The sequence below is a fragment of the Quercus lobata genome, chromosome 9 (assembly GCF_001633185.2).
Source record: "Quercus lobata isolate SW786 chromosome 9, ValleyOak3.0 Primary Assembly, whole genome shotgun sequence".
Lineage (NCBI taxonomy): Eukaryota > Viridiplantae > Streptophyta > Magnoliopsida > Fagales > Fagaceae > Quercus > Quercus lobata.
In genome coordinates this window covers 32,478,931-32,496,616 of record NC_044912.1, presented here as the reverse complement: position 1 = coordinate 32,496,616, position 17,686 = coordinate 32,478,931, and the positions used below count along the sequence as shown (strand labels likewise).

General features: G+C 34.5%; 1 protein-coding gene across 2 annotated transcripts; it reads left to right on the top strand.

The window, feature by feature from the left end:
- The first annotated feature begins 9,909 nt into the window (after nucleotides 1-9,909).
- On the top strand, nucleotides 9,910-13,846 carry LOC115962270. 2 transcript variants are annotated; one of them, XM_031081175.1, is made up of 6 exons: nucleotides 9,910-10,495; nucleotides 10,581-10,649; nucleotides 10,762-10,866; nucleotides 12,614-12,733; nucleotides 13,224-13,313; nucleotides 13,406-13,846. In XM_031081175.1, exons 1-6 carry the CDS (start codon nucleotides 10,007-10,009, stop codon nucleotides 13,520-13,522), a joined length of 990 nt encoding a protein of 329 aa, XP_030937035.1. In that variant the 5' UTR covers nucleotides 9,910-10,006; the 3' UTR covers nucleotides 13,523-13,846. The 2 variants fall into 2 exon arrangements, with proteins under 2 accessions (XP_030937035.1, XP_030937036.1); XM_031081176.1 differs by lacking the exon at nucleotides 12,614-12,733.
- The last annotated feature ends 3,840 nt before the right edge of the window (nucleotides 13,847-17,686 follow it).

Genomic DNA, 17,686 nt, shown 5'->3' with positions numbered 1-17,686 from the left:
TTGTTGAAAAATAAAAGTGATGCTTTTGAAAAATTTCAAGATTTTTTAAAAGAAGTTGAAAATCAATTCGGTAGAAAAATAAAAAAAATAAGAAGTGATAGAGGCCGTGAGTATGAATCAAGTGCATTCAACTCATTTGCTCAGTCTTTGGGAATTATCCATGAAACTACTGCACCATATTCACCTGCTTCTAATGGTGTGGCTGAAAGAAAAAATAGAACTTTAATTGAGTTAACAAATGCCATGTTAATTGAATCTGGTGCACCTTTACATTTTTTGGGTGAAGCTATTTTAACTGCATGTCATGTTTTGAATAGGGTGCCACATAAAAAGTCACACACCACACCTTTTGAGATGTGGAAAGGACATAAGCCAAATTTGTGATATTTGAGAGTATGGGGTTGTCTTGCTTATGTAAGGCTTACTGACCCTAAAATGCCTAAATTAGGTATAAGAGCTACTACCTGTGCTTTTCTTGGTTATGCGATTAATAGTGCAGCCTATAGATTTTTTGATCTTGAAAACAAAATAATTTTTGAATCTGGTGATGCAATTTTTCATGAAGAAAAATTTCCTTTTAAATTGAAAAATAGTGGGGGTGAAGAAAATACTTTGTCACAACCTAGTTCTTTTACTTCACATTTACAAAATCAAGAAAATTTTGAAATGGAACCTAGAAGGAGTAAAAGAGCTAGAGTTGAAAAGGATTTTGGTCCTGATTATTATGTTTTTAACATTGAGGAAAATCCCCAAAATTTAAAAGAGGCTTTAACATCACCTGATGCTATATTTTGGAAAGAGGCTGTAAATGATGAGATGGAATCTCTAATTTCTAATAGAACTTGGAAATTAGTAGATCTTCCACCTGGTTGTAAGACCATAGGTTGTAAATGGGTCCTTAGAAAAAAGTTGAAACCGGATGGGTCAATAGATAAGTTTAAAGCTAGACTTGTTGCAAAAGGCTTTAAACAAAAAGCTGGTCTTGATTTCTTTGATACATTTTCTCCGGTAACAAGAATTACATCTATTAGATTGTTAATTGCCATTGCTGCAATTTTTTATTTGAAAATTCATCAAATGGATGTAAAAACTGCTTTTCTAAATGGGGACCTAGAGGAAGAGATTTATATGGACCAACCTGAAGGCTTTGTTGAGCCTGGACAAGAAAGCAAGGTATGTAAGCTAACCAAATCCCTATATGGCTTAAAACAAGCACCTAAGCAGTGGCATGAAAAGTTTGATTCCTGCATGATTGAGAATGGTTATAAATCAAATGAATGTGATAAATGTATTTATTCTAAATCATGGAATAATTTACATGTTATTATCAGTGGCGACTCCAGGAAATTTTTTCAGGGTGTTCCTCAATAAGCATAAATTACACAATATAATAAAAAGAAAATTTTATATATTGACAATAACAACAATCAAAAAATACACAAATACATAGAATTTACAATTGCTTTCTACGAGTTTTCATATTTTGAAATCGTTGCATAATAGTCTCATTATCAATGCTACAAGCTACATCTTTTTCAATATACACAATCAAGCAATCATTCATCCATTGATCTCCCATTCGATTGCACAGTTCATTCTTTACATATTTCATTGCTGAAAAACTTCTTTCTACTGTTGCAGTAGCAACTGGAAGGGTCAAAGCTAGCTTCACTAGCAAATAGACTAATGGATAAGTCTCGTGTTTTCTTGTGCTCACTAACTTTTCAGCAAGTTCACTAACTCCTTGAAGCTCTAAAAAGAAGTCATTGCTACGCATATCAAAAATATAATTCTGTAGTTGAGAGTCAAGTGCTAAAATATCTGTCCCAAGAAAATCAGAAGGATAGAACTTAGCTAGACGTATCAACTTTTCCTTATCGAAAGCCACAAATGAATTACTTGGATTCAAGCAAGCCATACAAAGTAGCAAATCAGTATTCGCCTCAGAAAAACGGTTGTTAAGCTTTTGAAGTTGCATATCTATGACTGTGTAGAATAACTCAACACGATAATGATGTAAATTTGTATTTTGTTGGGTGTTGCGCCGCGGCCTCCCACTAACTACAAATATCGCTTCCATGTCCAAGATAGGAATATCATGTGAGGTACAAAATAAAGATACTTCAGCCAATAAAGATGTCCATCCATCATCTCTCATCACTTGCAACCGTTGCTTAGACACTTTAACAAGATCCATAGCATTTACTATATCTTGATTTTTTTTTTGTAATGCTATTGACAACTCATTTGTGATCCCTAAAATATTTTTCATCAAGTGTAGAGCAAAGACAAATTCAAAAGAAAGAATTGACCTCATAATAGATCGAGCTTCAACTTTTTGGTCGGAGAGGCCATCTTCTTCAATAATCTCTAGTACATCAACAATAACAGAGAACATCAAAATCAAACTGAGAATGGTCCCATAATATGATCCCCAACGTGTATCACCAGGACGTTTAAGATTTGTCTCTTGATTCAAACCTTGCCCACTTCTACGTACACCATTCTCTAAATCTTCTTTAATTTTGGCAAATTGTGTATCTCGAAGAGCATCTCGTCTCTTACAAGAGCCTCCAACAACAGTTACTAAATTACTAACCACATAAAAAAATTCAGCAATGTTAATGTGATTTTTAGCAACAGCAACAAGTGTCAATTGAAGTTGATGAGCAAAACAATGGACATAAAATGCTGACTTGTTCTCTTTCATAATTAAAGTTTTGACCATTGATATCACCTTGCATATTACTAGCCCCGTCATAACCTTGCCCACGTAGATAAACTCAAATTATGTTCACAAAGTAAACATTCAATAGCATGCTTGAGTGACAAAGCGGTAGTACTTGCTACATGTACAATACCAAGGAATCGCTCTATAATAATTCCTTCTTTGTTCACATAACGAAGAACGAGAGCCATTTGTTCTTTCACTGAGATATCACGTGACTCATCAACTAATATTGAAAAGAACCCATTGTCAAGATCCTTGATGATGGCTTTGGATGTTTCACGTGCAATTGCATTCACAATATCTTTTTGAATGTCAGGGTGGGTAAGCTTGCAATTTTTCGAAGCTTTTTGCAACACTTCATTAATAGATTCATTGTGATCCCCCAAAAATTGTACAAGCTCAAGGAAATTTCCTTTATCACTTGAACCTTGAGATTCATCGTGACCACGAAAAGCTAATCCCCGGCATAAAAGGAATCTTATGCAATCAACTATTGCATTTAATTGAATCCGATAGTCAATTTTATCTTGATTTGATTGCTTAACAAAAACACTTTGAATGTGTTGCTTTTCGTTCAACAAATCATTACCCTTCTGGACAGCTTGGTAATGAGCACTATTAACTCCTCCAACATGGGAATTTAACTTATCTTTCTGATTCCAAAGTTTGAATCCCTTCGTTACAAAAGTGTCACCTCCCCCTTGCTTACCAACATCTTGTCCAAATAGATAGCAATAAAAACAGAATACTGCATCTTTGTCTATACTATATTCCAACCAGCATCTATCTTTATACCATTTGGATAAAAATCGACGAGGCTTTCCAGAAAAAAAAGATATAGGGTAATCATCACTGTGTAAAACAGGTTGACAAGGGCCTTTTGTTAAATAATATCTTCTTATTTCATCACGATCATTAGGATGATAAGATGATATTTTTTCTCGTAGCCCAGGATCTGAAGGAAGATTCTCTAAGTTAAAGTCAACACGAATTCGCTTAGAAGATGAAGAAGAATCTTGTGCAGGAGCTGAATCTTGGGTACGTGGTTTTCTTATCAAATATTTGTCCATAATTCTAGCAAAAGAATAAACAAAAAACTATAAGTTTATTTGAAATATTAATAAAATTATTAATTATTGTTGTTTAGTTGTTTTATTAATTTGTTTGTTTTTTATAAACTATAATTTGTTACATTATTGTTTCATTAATTATAAAATTATTAATTTTTATTTAGCCTAACATAATTTAATTTATTTGTCTTTTATAATGCATTGATTAATTATACTATTTTAATTATTATTATTTAGCGTAACAATAAACTATATTACTTTAATTTATTTGTTATTAATTATATTACTTTAATTTGTTATATTGTTTAGTTCTTTGTGCACATTACACTAAAAGAACTAAACATTATACATCTCATGTGTAGCATAATAAAAGCAGTGTAATGTGCAACACATTACACTGCTTTAATTATCATTTACTATCCGGCCCCATGTGCCCACTGCCCATCAGCCCATTTATCCCTACCCCACTCAACAGACAAGCACAAATCATCCCCCAATCACAACCTGCCAATCAGAAAATTTCACAATCACAATACATATTACTAATCAGCAACACACTGAGTCACTGCCCAACAGACAAAAGCAACGAATAAAGCTATAAGATAAAGCCAAAAAAACAGACAAAAAAACAAAATAAAGTTAAAAGTAAAGATTGGTTCCCAAAAAAAAAAAAGAAAAAAGAAAGAGTAAAGATTCGGCACAGCCAGCCAATCAGATTATTCCAGTTCAAATTTCAAAAGAGAGAGAGAGAGTTAATGACTTAAAGACTAAATAAAAAGAGAGAGAGGCATCAGACTTTTGCATTTCATCATTTCATGGTTTTCATTTCAGTGTGAGAGAGAGAGAGTCAGAGAGAAAAAGGGGGCGAAATACCTTGAGGCCGACTGGCGACGGGCAAGCGACGACGGCGGAACAGCTGAGACGGTGAGACCGTTCTGATCTGCGACGACGGGCAAGCGACGACGGGCCAGCGACGAGCGACGACGGCGGGAGACGAGCGACGACGACTAGACGAGGAGCGGCGGAGGTCACGGAGCGAGCTGCGCCTGCGAGCAGTGGCGGCGCCACCGTGGGTTTGGTTTGCTCTGGGTTTGGGGTTTCTTTTTTGCTCTGTATTTTGTTTCTCTTTTGCTCTGTATTTGGTTTCTTTTTTTTTTTTGACAAACGCCTCTGTATTGCAGTGTTGGGTAATGGGGTTTGATTTGTTTTTGCCTTGTATAGAGTATAGACTGTCTGTCTTGATCTCTGCCAACGACGTGACCGTGGTTTGATTTCTGATTTGCTCTGTTTTTTTTTTTTTTTTTTTTGGGTGAGAATTCATGGGTTTTGCTACCTCCGTATTATGTTGGGCTTTCCGGGTTTGCCGTGGGCTTGGCCGTGGGCAGTGGGCTTGGTTCTGTTAACAATTTTTTTTTTTTTTTTTTTTCAGATTTTAGTTCAAAATTTTTTTTTGGGTTTTTTTTTTTTTTTTTTGGCTTGAAAGTAGGATAGATAATTTTTTTTTAATTATTTAATTTGAGGGTATTCCTAATTTTTTTATTCAGGGTGTTCCTAATTTTGGGATGAGGGTGTTCCTAGCATAGATTAAATATAATTTTTTTTTTTTTTCCAGGAACACCCTGACCTGTACGTGGCGCCGCCACTGGTTATTATTAGCCTCTATGTGGATGATATGTTAATTTTTGGCTCAAATATGCATGTTATAAATGAAATAAAAAATATGCTTAAAAGCCATTTTGATATGAAAAATCTTGGTGAGGCTAATTTTATTTTGGGCATGAAAATTACAAAAACATGTGATGGAATATATCTTGATTAATCACATTACGTTGAGAAAATATTGAGAAAATATAATTTTCATGATCACAAAAGTGTAGCTACTCCTTTTGATTCTAGTGTTCATTTATTTCCTGTGAATAATGATGATGAGATTTTTAATCAAAAGGATTATGCTAGTATCATTGGTAGTTTGCGTTATGCTACTGATTATACTAGACCTGACATTGCATATGCAGTAGGAGTGCTTAGCAGATTTACTAGCAAACCTAGTAAAGATCATTGGCTAGCTATTGAGCGAGTTATGAGATATTTAATTGGTACCAAAAACTATGGCTTATTTTATAAAAAGTACCCTACTGTGATTGAAGCTTTTAGTGATGCCGATTGGAATACTTTGTCAGGTGATTCTCTCTCTACCACTAGTTATATTTTTACTTTAGGTAGTGGTGCTATTTGTTGGAAATCTAAAAAGCAAACGATAATTGCTAATTCAACAATGGAAGCTGAATTAATAGCATTAGCTTCAGCTAGTGAAGAGGCAAATTGGCTTAGAGATTTGTTATATGAAATTCCACTTTGGGAAAAGCCAATTCCACCTATATTAATTCATTGTGATAGCACTGCCGCAATTGGTAGAGTTAAAAACCGTTACTACAATGGTAAATCCAGACCTATAAGAAGAAAGCACAGTACCGTGCGATCTTATTTGAGGAGTGGCATCATGACTGTGGATTATATAAAATCTAATGATAATCTTGCAGATCCATTTACCAAGGCCTTGGCAAAAGATAGAGTCTAGAATACATCGAGGGGGATGGGACTAAAGTCCATAGAATCATGAGCCATGTATGAGGATACCCAACCCAAGGACCAGAGATCCTGAGAATTGGGTTCAATGGGAAAAACGAATCATATGATGGTCGTAAGAAATGCACTATTTATTTTTTTTAAATTATTTATTCTGTAAATAATTTTTTAATTGTTCATCCCTATGATGTAAGTGCATTTATCCTGTAATGTGGAAAGGTTGAGTAAAAAACTCTTAATGAAATTTGTAGCTCGTATGAGTGGGGTGTCAGAATTGCAGGAGCACCCTTGACAAATTTCACCTATGTGAGTGTGGGGGTGGGGCCGCTCCCTATGAGATTTGGACTTAATCTCAAATACACTCATGAAACTGGGATCAGCACATGGCCGTAAAGTGCTAGCTATAAAAGCTCATGTCAACACCTGGGTTGTTATGTGTAAGCAGTGATGTTTAATTTCCCTAAAGCAGTTCTAGTTCAAGTCGGAGACCACTACGACTCTGGAGTTGAGATCGCTGTTTTACTAAGTGAAGGTTCAATGCAGAGCACACCTTCATGATGCATAGTGACCCATCTTTGCCTGGTAATCTCTCTTTAACTAAAATTTAATATTAAAATGAGTGGGGGATTGTTGGAACATTTTAATATTAAATAATTAAAATGAGTAAATGTTATAAAATAAATGTAAAGATGTGGAGTGAGTATGGAAGATGAAGAGTTGTGAAAATGTTTAATCCCACATTGAAAAGGAGAGAGACTTTTTTATTCTTTTTAATTGTGGTGATTAATGGGCTAACATGAATTGTCTTAGATATTGGGCTAGATACGTGCGCAAGGGGGAGGTGAAGAGTGGAGGTTTGGGCTTGAACACTTTGTGCAGAGGTTGTTCTAGCCATACGACACTTGTTGGGCTGTTGTATCTTGGGGGAGACAAGTCAGAGAAGGTCTGCACCGGTTACAAGAGTTAGCCAACCAAGGGCTTGAATCTCCTTAAAGAGAGCGAGTGCCGCGCCTCAGTCCAAATAGTGTTGTGTATTTCCTTTCTTTATATTAATAATATTCAGAAGTACTATTCAGTTTCTTTTTGTGTATTATTTCCATTATTATTATTGTTGCACCAACACTCTTTAAGTTTTGATTATGTACTTAAATGATTAACTAGTCACTGCACCTATCCAAATTTTATTAAATATTAAAAATATAATATAATTTAGTTATAATTATACTCTATCATTAATATTTAGATAATATCTCACTGGCTATTTGTAAAGTATAAACTTTTTTACTTTGTTTTGCTAACAAAACCAATATAAACCAAAACATAAAAGTAAACATATATTATGAGATTAACCAAAAGTCAAATTTCTTTATTTTATATATATGATAGACTATATAGATAGTTGGCATTTAATTTATTTATTTATAGGTTCTTTTAAGTGTTTGCACATAATAAATTCACACTTTCTACTAGAGTTGTGTATATAACTTGCACACGTACATAATGATATGTACGACTACAAAAAGTCTCTCTTAGTTTTTAGGGTGTGGCGAGTGGCAACATCAAACCCGAGACATTAGATAAACCCTGTACTTGTCCTAGTGAAAGGTTGCAGTCCCCTCTTGTTGTCTCTATATATCAATAGGGCTTGTTTTATCCCAATTTCTTCTCTCTTTTTTTGTTTCTTTCTCTTGTACATTGCTTATTCCTTTTGGCTTATTTTGTTTATATGTTCACATTAGGTGTTTTAAATCTAACCATGGAGAATATATATGATATAATTGAGATGTACTACTGGCTTAGATTGTCAAAAAATGGGAGACAAAACCTTTAATCGAGCAAACTCCACTAAAGCAATAGGTGGAATATTTGACCTACAGAGGTCAAGTTCTCTCACACTCCTATTTATAGGTCAAAATTCATGAATTTCTGGTTAGGTATATGACCAAAAAGGTTATGAAATTCTTAGGACAATTGTTTGGTTGGCAAGTTTGACGAAGAGATGGGTGTTGAAAGTTTTATGCAAGTTAGGGTTATGATTGACATATCCAAATCCTTAAGTCGTTAGAGAAAAATAAAGCTAGTAGGAGGAAACATTAATTAGGCATCCTTTAGGTATAAGCATCTTTCAAAATTTGACTACTAATGTGTGTGATTGGACCATGGAAGAAAAAGTGCTTTTGTTCTTTAGAGATGATTAAAAGTATGGGACTCAACTTAAAGCATTGTACAATGGGCAATTGTGGAAGGTCTCCAATGTGTTACCACTATCCTATTCCATCCTACATAATGGAAAACCTACCAATGACTTCAAATGAATTCGAGGACTCCACTAAGAAGACCCACTTATCCCCTTACTTATTGTTGATTTACGCATAATGTTTACATGCATTGATTAGCAAAGCAATTACTTTATAAGAGATATATGGCTATTCATTTTTTTTCTTGCCCTGTGGCCTTAATTCCCAAACTTTTTTGTTATGTGACATGTTTCAAAATTTTTTTGCTTCATAACCAAAGTTGAAACTTAAGTTTCCAAGTGGTAAATCAAGTCTTGGAGACTTGAGTTCTAAGTTACAAAAAATAATAATATTAATAAAGGAAATGGCACTCTCACTCTCACTCTCTCTTTCTCTACTAAAATCTCAGTACACTCATTACTCACAAAAAAGATTACGAAACTACTATGGAAGGCTATTCCAAACTCTAATTAAAACTCATATATGATTCTTTAAGTTCGGTACACTCATTAGGCTTCCCAATTAAACTCAAATACATGGTTGTATTGGCCAATGAGATACAATCAATTTTTTTTTATTTTTTACATGAATAATCAAATTCAATACAATTATGTGTTTCAATTTTATTGAAGAGTATAATGTATTGCACATAAGACATTGTATTTAAATTTTACTCCAAAACCAATAACTAATTTCTCATAGGCTGTTTCTCAAAAAAATAAAAAAAATAAAAATTTCTTATAGGCAAAACATCCATCTAATGCTTTAATGCAAGAAAGAGGAAATTTTAAACATGTGTCTAGATTTAGTCTTAACCATACCCATTTGTCATTTGACTCATAGAAAATGCAAGGCACGACAACTTTTAGTGCATAAATTTTATAAATTAGTATGTTAATGAATGTGATTGGTAGCCTTCAAGCCTTTAACTTTTTAATTAATGAATGTTTATTTTTATTATTATCAACATACCAATTTGTAAGCTTCATGTTATAAAACTTGTAATATTCTTAAAAATTATTGTCTACTTAAAGTATGTTTAGATACCACTTATTTTACTGAAACAGACAAATTATTGTTGAAAGTATTATAGATAAATATAAAAGTTAATTGAAATAGTACAGTAAAACCATAAATAATATCAAAAAATACCGTGAGGTCTATAAATAATACAAAAAATAAATTAAATAATAAAATAATTTTAATTTTTAATCTTTAACTCAGACATGCAGCTATTCCCTCCCTCCAAAACAAATGATTTTAAATTAACTAGTATAATATCATTTTCAAAAAAAAAAAATCTAATCAACTCTTCCCTATCTCCTTCCACTCTGCTCATTCTCACTCACTCCACCATTACAAAACCTCCTAATCCAAAACCCATGTCTCTCCCCATCACCACCACCACCTGCCTCTTCTCACCACCATACAAGCTCCCCACATTCACCACCCCACACTCCTCACTCCTCTTCCACTCCCCACCACCACTCCTCCTTCTCAAACGCACCATTCCCACTCCCACCCCTCTCCGACGCAACAACCCATTCCTCACCCGCGCTGACGACGGCGACGGCGACGGAGCCGACCCCGACGACTACGACATGGACGAGGACGAGCTCGAGGAAGTCGACAACAAGAAAGACTTCGACATCGAGTACCACTCCGAATCCACCTCGCTCTCTGCTACCGCCGACGAAGACATCGACATGGTACAAAGCAAGACTTTTGTGTCTACACAAGGTTGGGACTCCGAGATGGTCGTCGATTATAGAATCAACGAGGACGAGTTCCATAAGATTTCCTTGCTTCACTGCGATTTCTTTATCAGAAAACCCCCTGACCCAGATAACGATGTCTATGATTTCAGAGAGGTTCATTTTTTTTTTTCTAATACTTGTGCTTTTGTTTTGGTTATTTTTGTAGTGTTATTTTGATTTTGGTTCTTGGGTTTTGTAGATGTATGTTACTCCTCCTGATACTGATGTTTATGCCATTCCCAAAGTGCTTGCTCCAATGCCTCAAAAGGTAAACCTTTTTTTTTTTTTGGGTGAAGCAAATGACATAGACACATTCAATTTTAGTGTCTTTTTAATAATGGGTTTTCTTTTTTCTTCCTCTTTATGTCAAAATTTTATAGTACATTCGCTGTGCAATGAGTGATTATGGATGCTACAATGTCACAGAACCGCCCATTGATGCGCCTCGAGATCCATTATATAAAACCGAGAGGGAGATCTTTAAGGTATGAGTAAACTATTATTGCTCTATTATGTGTTTTGTGTCATCTAGTTAGTGTTAAATTGATTTTTCCATTTACATAATTACTGAACTACTGATATATTTCAATTTATGGTACCTAAATCCTAGATCATTATTAAGAGACATTAAGGAATTTCGTAGATCATGGCATTAGAGTTAGAGAAGAGTTCAACTTTCCAATACAAGATGGGGCTTTTTTATTTTCGTTTTGGACATTTGGTGTGCAAGCCGGAGGTTCATGTTTAACAGATTATTTGAGATAGTAGCCAGTGTTTATTTTTCTCACTTATGTTCAATAATGTAGTGGGTTGCCATATTCTTCACTTTTGCCTTTTTCTTCTAGAAAAGTTGGGGCATTGTTTGTAGGCTTTCTTTGTGATCGTGGACAATACTATAGTTTGGCATGTATGTGGCATAGCTACTTCTGCGAATGGCTATTTGTGTTTAATCTGTGTGACAAATTGGTTAGTAGGTAGTCTTGCTGAGTGAACTAGCTTCATGATGTTCCCAGTGTGATCATAAGAAGCTTTTTGAATATATATATATATATATATATATATATATGTAGACACACACACACACACACACACACACACTTACTAATTTGATTGTGTTTTGGTGTTAATCTCAGAGGATTTGATTGTGTTTCAGTGTTAATCTCAGAGGGCTTGCTGCACTTATGCCCACTGTGTAAGGTTGGCAGCATGAACATCTGTAGCCAAGTTTTATGTTGCCCCTTTAGATGGGAGATAGAGTATTGGGAAGGGACAGGCACCCTATTATTCTTTTCTCCTGGAGATTGAAATGAATCAGAAATTTGATAGGAAGAAGGCTTATAATTAACCCTTGATTGTATTTTTCAACCTCCTCCTCCCCCTCCCTTTTTACAAATTTTTTGAAGTAAAGGAACTCTTAAATTTATTTGTTAGAGTTGGTCCTTCCATTTATTTGTAATACAATCAGAAAAGATTGAGAAACAAGAGACTGCAGGTCTTCTCACAACATACTTGATGATAAAAATAGTAAAGCAACAGAGAGGGAAAAGATGGGGTGGAGGAGGGGACTGGTACATGGGAGAAGAGGAATTTTTTATTGTAAAAGGAGAGAAGTATTTAAAACTATAAGTACCTGAACATGTTTCACAAGGATGCAAAATCATTGACATTACATATGGTTTACAATTGATCTCTACTATAAAGACTAAAAAGAATAGGGAACAGTTTTATATTCTTTAATAAGAAAGTAGAAAACTTTAGCCTCTATCATAGCATTGGCAAACCTACCTTTCATATTGGTGAAGAAACATTGGGCACATATCTTTTCAATTATTTTTTTGTTTTCTTTTAGGTATAAGCTATAAGGAAATGTCCGAACTAAAATTCCTATTTGCATGGGAACAATTTTGGCAGATCCATTGGCTGCTGAAATCACCGTCTTTTGTTTGGACAGACATGCAATATGTTCGATAAATCCCAAAGTTCAAATACTTCAAGAACATTGAAAATATTAGTGTGGCCTGGCCCTTTAGCTGCCCCAATAAATTTCAGGATGTCTATTTGATAGCATGACGTGATAGGATAACATGGTCATTTGAACAATGCCTTCAATATTGTAGTTGGTTTCTCTTAAGATGCTAATTAAATAATATTAAGAACTGAAAGGATGAAGTTCTTCTTTTCCTGATTCTTTACTGTTAGCAACAGCATCACCGGGCTGCATTTCTGTTCCAGGTTTTCTTGACAAAGCACTATAGGAACCGGAGGTTGGATGACCCAGAGTTCGTGCTTGATTTTGAGGAGATTTATGTTATTGATTCCCAAACAAAATCAATTACCAGAGCTAAAGTTTTGGTGAGGATATTTGTTTGTGAATATTAGTTTTAAAACTGCAATGACTATTCTTCTTATGCTTCTTGTGGACGTGGAATGGCTATTTGCTTCTTTACCTCTGGAGTTTTGATTTTTTTCTTTTCTTTTTGTTTTGGCTACCTTTTGATTTTGATGAATCACTTTGTTTAAGCAGTTTAGTTGTAGGACCATGTTTCCAAATTGAAAGTGGTGATGCTTAAGGTTATTGGTGAAAATTTTTAGGTCCCCCACTCCCCTAAAAAAGGGATCCCTGAAAAGGAAGTGAAGATTTCTAGTGATAGAGATGTTTGACTTGACCATCATGACCGAATCCCTTTTCATTATGTGATTCTTTGTACCATAGGTTTTAGTTTTAGCAAGTACATGAGGAATCCTTTTTTCTCTGCCTGTCAATCTTTTTATAGTTCTACCATGTTGTGACTTATTAGATTTATTTATTTTATTTTGAAAAGGTTGATATTACCTTCTGTAGGTCACAGTTCCAGGAGGAAGAAATAGAGATAGAAAGAGTGACTTGCTTGTAATACGAGATAAAGGGAGCTCCTTCAAAATAATTCCTCTGGTGACTATCCCTGATCTTTATCACTCTCTGTAAGTCTATTTCTTTTGCATGTCAGCATGTCCTGATACATTGTTCCCTTATAATGCTTCCAGAGCGAGAGAGATAATCCTTCCACTGTGATAGAGAGACAAGAGTGGGACAAGACCAGGGAAGACATGGAGAAACATCTTAGCAAGCTACGGGACTTCAGCGTTTCAAATTGGTTCTAGTCACTCTGCAGATTTTCAAGATTGCTTCATGAGGATTAATGAGAGCCACATAGAGATTGTTTGGAGGTAAGCGCTTGTAAATATATTGACATTTAAACTTCAGCATATGTTAGCAATATCGGCATAGATGACCCCTTCTGCAAGGAATTGCTGCTGATTAGATTGAAGTTCGTTGGATTCAATGAGTTCTGGGCACTTCACCAACTTCCTTTTTTGTATCTGGTAGTTTCTTTACCTTGTATTTCAATATAATTTGAGGTGTATTCATACCATCATTATGTAATTCTAAATCAATCTGGAACACCAGTCTCTCCCTTAGATTTCCATGTTGCCTCTATTTTGCTTTGCCATGCCTGAGGTGCTTAGCTAGACTTATTTTTGTGGTTAATACCTACTCTCCTATGCTGGCCAATGTTGTTTCAATCGCTCGGACAATTTACTTTTATAAAAGAAAAGGATATTTCATTGAGAAGGGATGACAGCCGTTGCTAAAAATCTGTCCCTACGTTACCCTAGGAGAGCTCTTGTAGAAGAACTATGTTCTCTAGTCTCTACCAATGAATAAAATCCTAATGGCAATCTACCAAAACTAATACCCAAATTAGTCTATTTGGGTTTTAGATTTATTTTTTTCTTTATAAGTCGATAGGGTTACAACAACAGGTAGAGGGGATTTGCGAAAAATATTTGTCTCTACATTACTGAGTTATAAGACTTTTGACAAATGAGCTTCAGAAATTTAGTTTAAAAAACTGATATCTCAATCATCCCTCTGGCATTAATCACTAGATCTCTACTTTTCTGTGCACTGGATTGATAGTGGAGCCCAGCTGAGCTGAATTCTGAAAGTCAGGCTTAGCATCACATATCCAAAAGCTTTATGCAGACACCATATGCAGGCTTATTGTTAAACACCAAAGACCCTGTGCCAGTTAGATTCGGTTGATTAATGGATCTTATTTAATTCTAGTTAAATTATTAATATTTGATTGTTCAACTATGATATAAAGTTCAATTTAATCCATGAACTTAAAATTTTCCTCTGGAAAATTGCATGGAATGCAATCCCAGCTCTTGAGATGCTTAGGAACATATTTGAGATTGAAGATATTACTTGTTTGCTAGTTATGGGGACTTGGAAACTGTGGAGCACCTTTTCATTTCTTGTCATGTGGCTCAAATAGTGTGGTCTTTGTCTGATTGGCCAATCAATTTCCATGAGTTTGGATTAAACTCCATGAGTAGTTGGATTGGCTTAATTCAACAGCCTTAAGATCTCTAGGGAAGATGAACATAATTTTTGCTCTACTGTGAAAATATTTGTGATATGCTCTGGGTGGTTCATAATGGTTTGCAATTGGATCCACACATAATTGATCCTATTTTGGTGGCTAAGAGATATCAATAGTGTCTACAACTCACTAAAGATGGCGCGGTTGGCAAGAAAGAGCAGAAATCTCATCAAGGAAGTAGGAAAAAATATTTAGTATAAAGTGATACCACGTCAACCGTATCAAAATCTAATAATTGAGAGATATGTGTGCAAAATAAGTATATCAACATTTCGCCATTGCTCTCAAGGTCTAAAGGGTGTTAGTGAATAGTTATTTTTTGCGCATATGTATCTTGTTTATTGAATTTTGATACGGTTGACGTGGTATCATTTGATATCAAATACTTTCTTGAAAGTATAATAAAATATAAACTTTGATGCAACTGTGAGAAGGAAAGAGATTGTATTCAAAGTTTTAGTGCGTTGAAATGACACCTCTCCAATTTTGGCTATTTGTCACCATTACAACGAGACACTGAACTCAAGTCAAGTCCATGAGAAATTCCTTGGATATTCTAAGTATTCCTAACTGCTGTGTGAACAGATAATGGAATTGAATTCCGCATGGACTGAGTAATGGATGTGGAGGATTCTTTGTGCTTTATGGGTTGAAGCACAAGCAGCATTATTAGCCATTAAAATGGCAAAAGAGTAAGGGTTTTCGGCAATTATTCTAGAAAGGGATGCTCGTAATGTAATTGAACCCATTAACTGCTCTACTGTGTTGCCCCACTCGTCTATAGCTGTCATTACTGCAAATATTTTTACTTCTTTTACACTTTCTTGCTCTTTGGAAGGTTACCCGTGTAAAGAGAGCAGGGAACACTCTTGCCCATGAAGTAGCCAAATGGGCAACTTCTTGTAATTTGTAAGGAAGACACTCCATCTCCAACATTTCACGTTTTGTGCTTAATCCTTCTGTCGGAGAGGAAAAACAACAAGGTGTTTCGGATACATGCATCCCCACACTCACATGAGGGTGGGCCTCATAACTATCTCATTGGAGAGGGGGCTTCTTCCTCCTAAACTGTAATTTTGGATTCTCTTTGATGTTAATGTTACAATTATTTAGATTTAAAAAAAAAAAAAGAGTTCAGTTTAATCATTAGATTATTAATTGTGTCATCCTTTTAACTTTCAAAATAAAATCAATTTTACCTTTAGATCTCATCTTTTCATTTAAATTTTAACAAAATTCATGAATATGACCAATGAAGCATACATTAAAAGGTTATTACGGAAAGTGCTAACATGTCAAATTCAAGTTAATTTCAACTATTAAACTCAATGATAACATTGACTTTATTTTGAAAGTTGGGAGACTAATTTGACAGAATTAATAATTGAGGAACTATAAGTGCGTTTGGATAAGCTTTGCAAATTACTTATTTATTGAAAATTGTAGAAAATGATAGGAAATTTTTTTGGGTGTGGGACTCACCAAAAGAAAGCTCAAAAAGTCCAAAAAAACTAGCCTTGTTTAGGCTTGTCAAACGCACACCAAATTGGACTCCTCAATAATTATAGGACCAAATTAGTTATTTAACCTAAATTTTATTGATTTTATGTAATTGATTTAGACAGTCTAGAAATTTATTTATTCTCCTTGCTTGGCTAGAAAGTATGTCCTTCAATTCCTTGCTTGGCTCGAAAGTATCGTGATGGGATGTTTGATTAATAAAATTTCACTTGAATTGTCTCCAATAGTATGATAATAATTTCAAACAACCCTAACCGTTAATTCCTAGGTTTTTTGTTTTTTTGTTTTTTGTTTTTTCCTGTTTTGTAATTGATTTCAAGCAACTTAAATGTTGATTCCTAGATTTATCATTGTTTCTTCTATTTAATTTGTTATAATGCAATTTTCTTGAGAATTATGTCTTGTACCACCAAAGTTCAAATATGATAAATTCATACTGATGATGATGTATCCTGCGAAGGGTACAACTTAGCTTAACAAAGTCATATTTTAGACATATGTGTATTACGTGGCAGCCAAATATTGGTTGATCAAACAGTTATAAGAAATCATGAATTTAAATGAAGGGTGTTAGAATCCACTTAGATAATTGTTCCAAAAATCAAAGATCATAAATTTAAATGAATGAGCGACAATGTATGGGAATAGGTGTCCTAAAAGATTAAGGCAAGAATGAACATGACCTACAATAACTATTAATAACCATCAAACCTTCAATAATATAAATAAAGTTGATACTTGATAGTTCAAAAGAAAGGCATCTTCACTACAATCATACCTTAATTTTGTTTGTTTATCCTTTTAATTTCTCCTTTTAATGTAGATTTAGCCTCGATTGTAGTTTTACTGTCACATTAATGCAAGTCAACTTCCAATGCTTTAATTCTCTATAGTTAATCCTATTCAGTTAATCATACATCTAATTTACTTTTCTGTGTGTTATTAAGTAGTTTATTACCACGGGTTAGCTTTGAATGGATTAGTTTAGCCTCAATTTGCCTTATTTTAGATCATGCACTTAATCACTGTTAACTTAGTCATCTTCAAATTACGCGTACGCCATCACATTGGTTTAAGCCCTCTTAATTTGTTTAGGTATTGTGGGTTCCAGTTAGCTCAATTGGTAAAGTCTCTAATGGTTGTATAAGAGATCTGAGATTCAATCCCCGCCTACACCAAAAACTGATTGATGTCTTGGTCTAATGATAAAGAGCTATAAATTTGTTGAGGTATTATTGAACCCTCTAACCTTCGGTATAAAGTTAGGTAGCATGCCCAAGACAAACACCACGAACCTTAAGACCATCTCTAATCAAACTTCTACTCATGATCAAATAGTACCTTAAAATCT

Coding starts and splice junctions, on each gene's coding strand:
- LOC115962270 (XM_031081175.1), top strand. CDS start 10,007: ATGTCTCTCCCCATCACCACCACCACCTGCCTCTTCTCACCACCATAC. Junction 10,650..10,761: donor TTGCTCCAATGCCTCAAAAG/GTAAACCTTTTT, acceptor AAAATTTTATAG/TACATTCGCTGTGCAATGAG. Junction 12,734..13,223: donor TTACCAGAGCTAAAGTTTTG/GTGAGGATATTT, acceptor TACCTTCTGTAG/GTCACAGTTCCAGGAGGAAG.